Source organism: Austrofundulus limnaeus, unplaced genomic scaffold, assembly GCF_001266775.1.
Source record: "Austrofundulus limnaeus strain Quisiro unplaced genomic scaffold, Austrofundulus_limnaeus-1.0 Scaffold39, whole genome shotgun sequence".
Classification (NCBI taxonomy): Eukaryota; Metazoa; Chordata; class Actinopteri; order Cyprinodontiformes; family Rivulidae; genus Austrofundulus; species Austrofundulus limnaeus.
In genome coordinates, this window is record NW_013952441.1 from 1,828,722 (window position 1) to 1,829,855 (window position 1,134).

Below are 1,134 nucleotides of genomic sequence, written 5' to 3' on the forward strand. Positions count from 1 at the left end.
CACACACACACACACACACACACACACACACACACACACACCCTCCATCCTCATGTCCTCTCCTTCTTTGTCTCTGTCAGTTGGCTGTATGTGCTCCAGGGAGGTCTTGCCCAGCAGCAGTGGAGAGTTTCTGAACTGCTGCACCGGCTGCTGGCGTACCTGGAGCCCAAACTCACCCAGGTGTACAAGAACGTCAGGGAGCGCATTGGCAGGTGGAGAACCGCTCTCCTGCGTCACACAGTCATCCTCGTAGAGATCTAATACTTTGTGACTCCTTTCCTTTTCTTCTTTTGTTTTTCCCCCCTTCTCCGTCCCTTTCCCCTCTCTCCAGCGTCCTGACCTACATCTTCATGATCGACGTGGCCCTGCCCCACACCAGGCCCACCTCCTCCCCTCACGTGGCAGAGTTTGTCACCCGGGTCCTGGGACGACTCGAGCCCCTCACGTCGGCGCCTGAAATCCACAACCACGTCCACGAGGAGAACACCCGGGAGACGGACGAGCGCACCCAGGCTGTCAAACTGCTCAAGACGGGTCAGAACGCGGAGGAAAGGATGAAAGCTTGTGTTGTCGGATGGACATGGTTAAGGCCAGAGAGGGGGGCGGGCTTTAGCCTGTGGGGGGTGGGGTGGGGTAGAGAAAGAATAAAATAAAAAGCTGCCACGACAGCGAGTCCTCTTGATGAAACAGATGAGATGAAAAGCTTCTCATTGATTTTCACCTTTTAAATTTTATTTTGAAAGGTATTGATTGAAGGCAAATTTCAAGGGTGTGTGTTCAGACATTTAAAAACCAATTCAACCCGAGTCTGATCTGGTGTTTTTAGGCTGCTTTTAAAATATCATTTGTGCAAGTCACACAGGTCAGAGACTGTTCCTGGATTTCTTTTTGTTATTGATTGTGCTTCTGTACTCAGATACTTTTTTATTTTATTCTATTAAACTTTCTGCTGCYTGGTTCTCATATTTAGAGACGCTGGATTTTCTTCTGTCTCTGTGATGTTTGACTCCCAGGTTACACTGGGGGTCTTCAGCATTTTACAGTCTGGGACCYTCAAACTGAAGAAGAGATGTAGCAAGGATCCTATACACACACACACATAAGCACACATATACAGTATGTATATATATATAC

General features: G+C 48.5%; 1 protein-coding gene across 1 annotated transcript in view; it reads left to right on the forward strand.

The window, feature by feature from the left end:
- LOC106516614 (proteasome activator complex subunit 4B) overlaps window positions 1-1,134 on the forward strand; it is a gene marked incomplete in the record, with an annotated part of 47,863 nt that overhangs the window by 37,330 nt on the left and 9,399 nt on the right. The window contains 1 exon segment of the mRNA XM_014007058.1: window positions 332-534. Within this exon segment, the coding sequence (XP_013862512.1) occupies window positions 332-534 (203 nt within the window).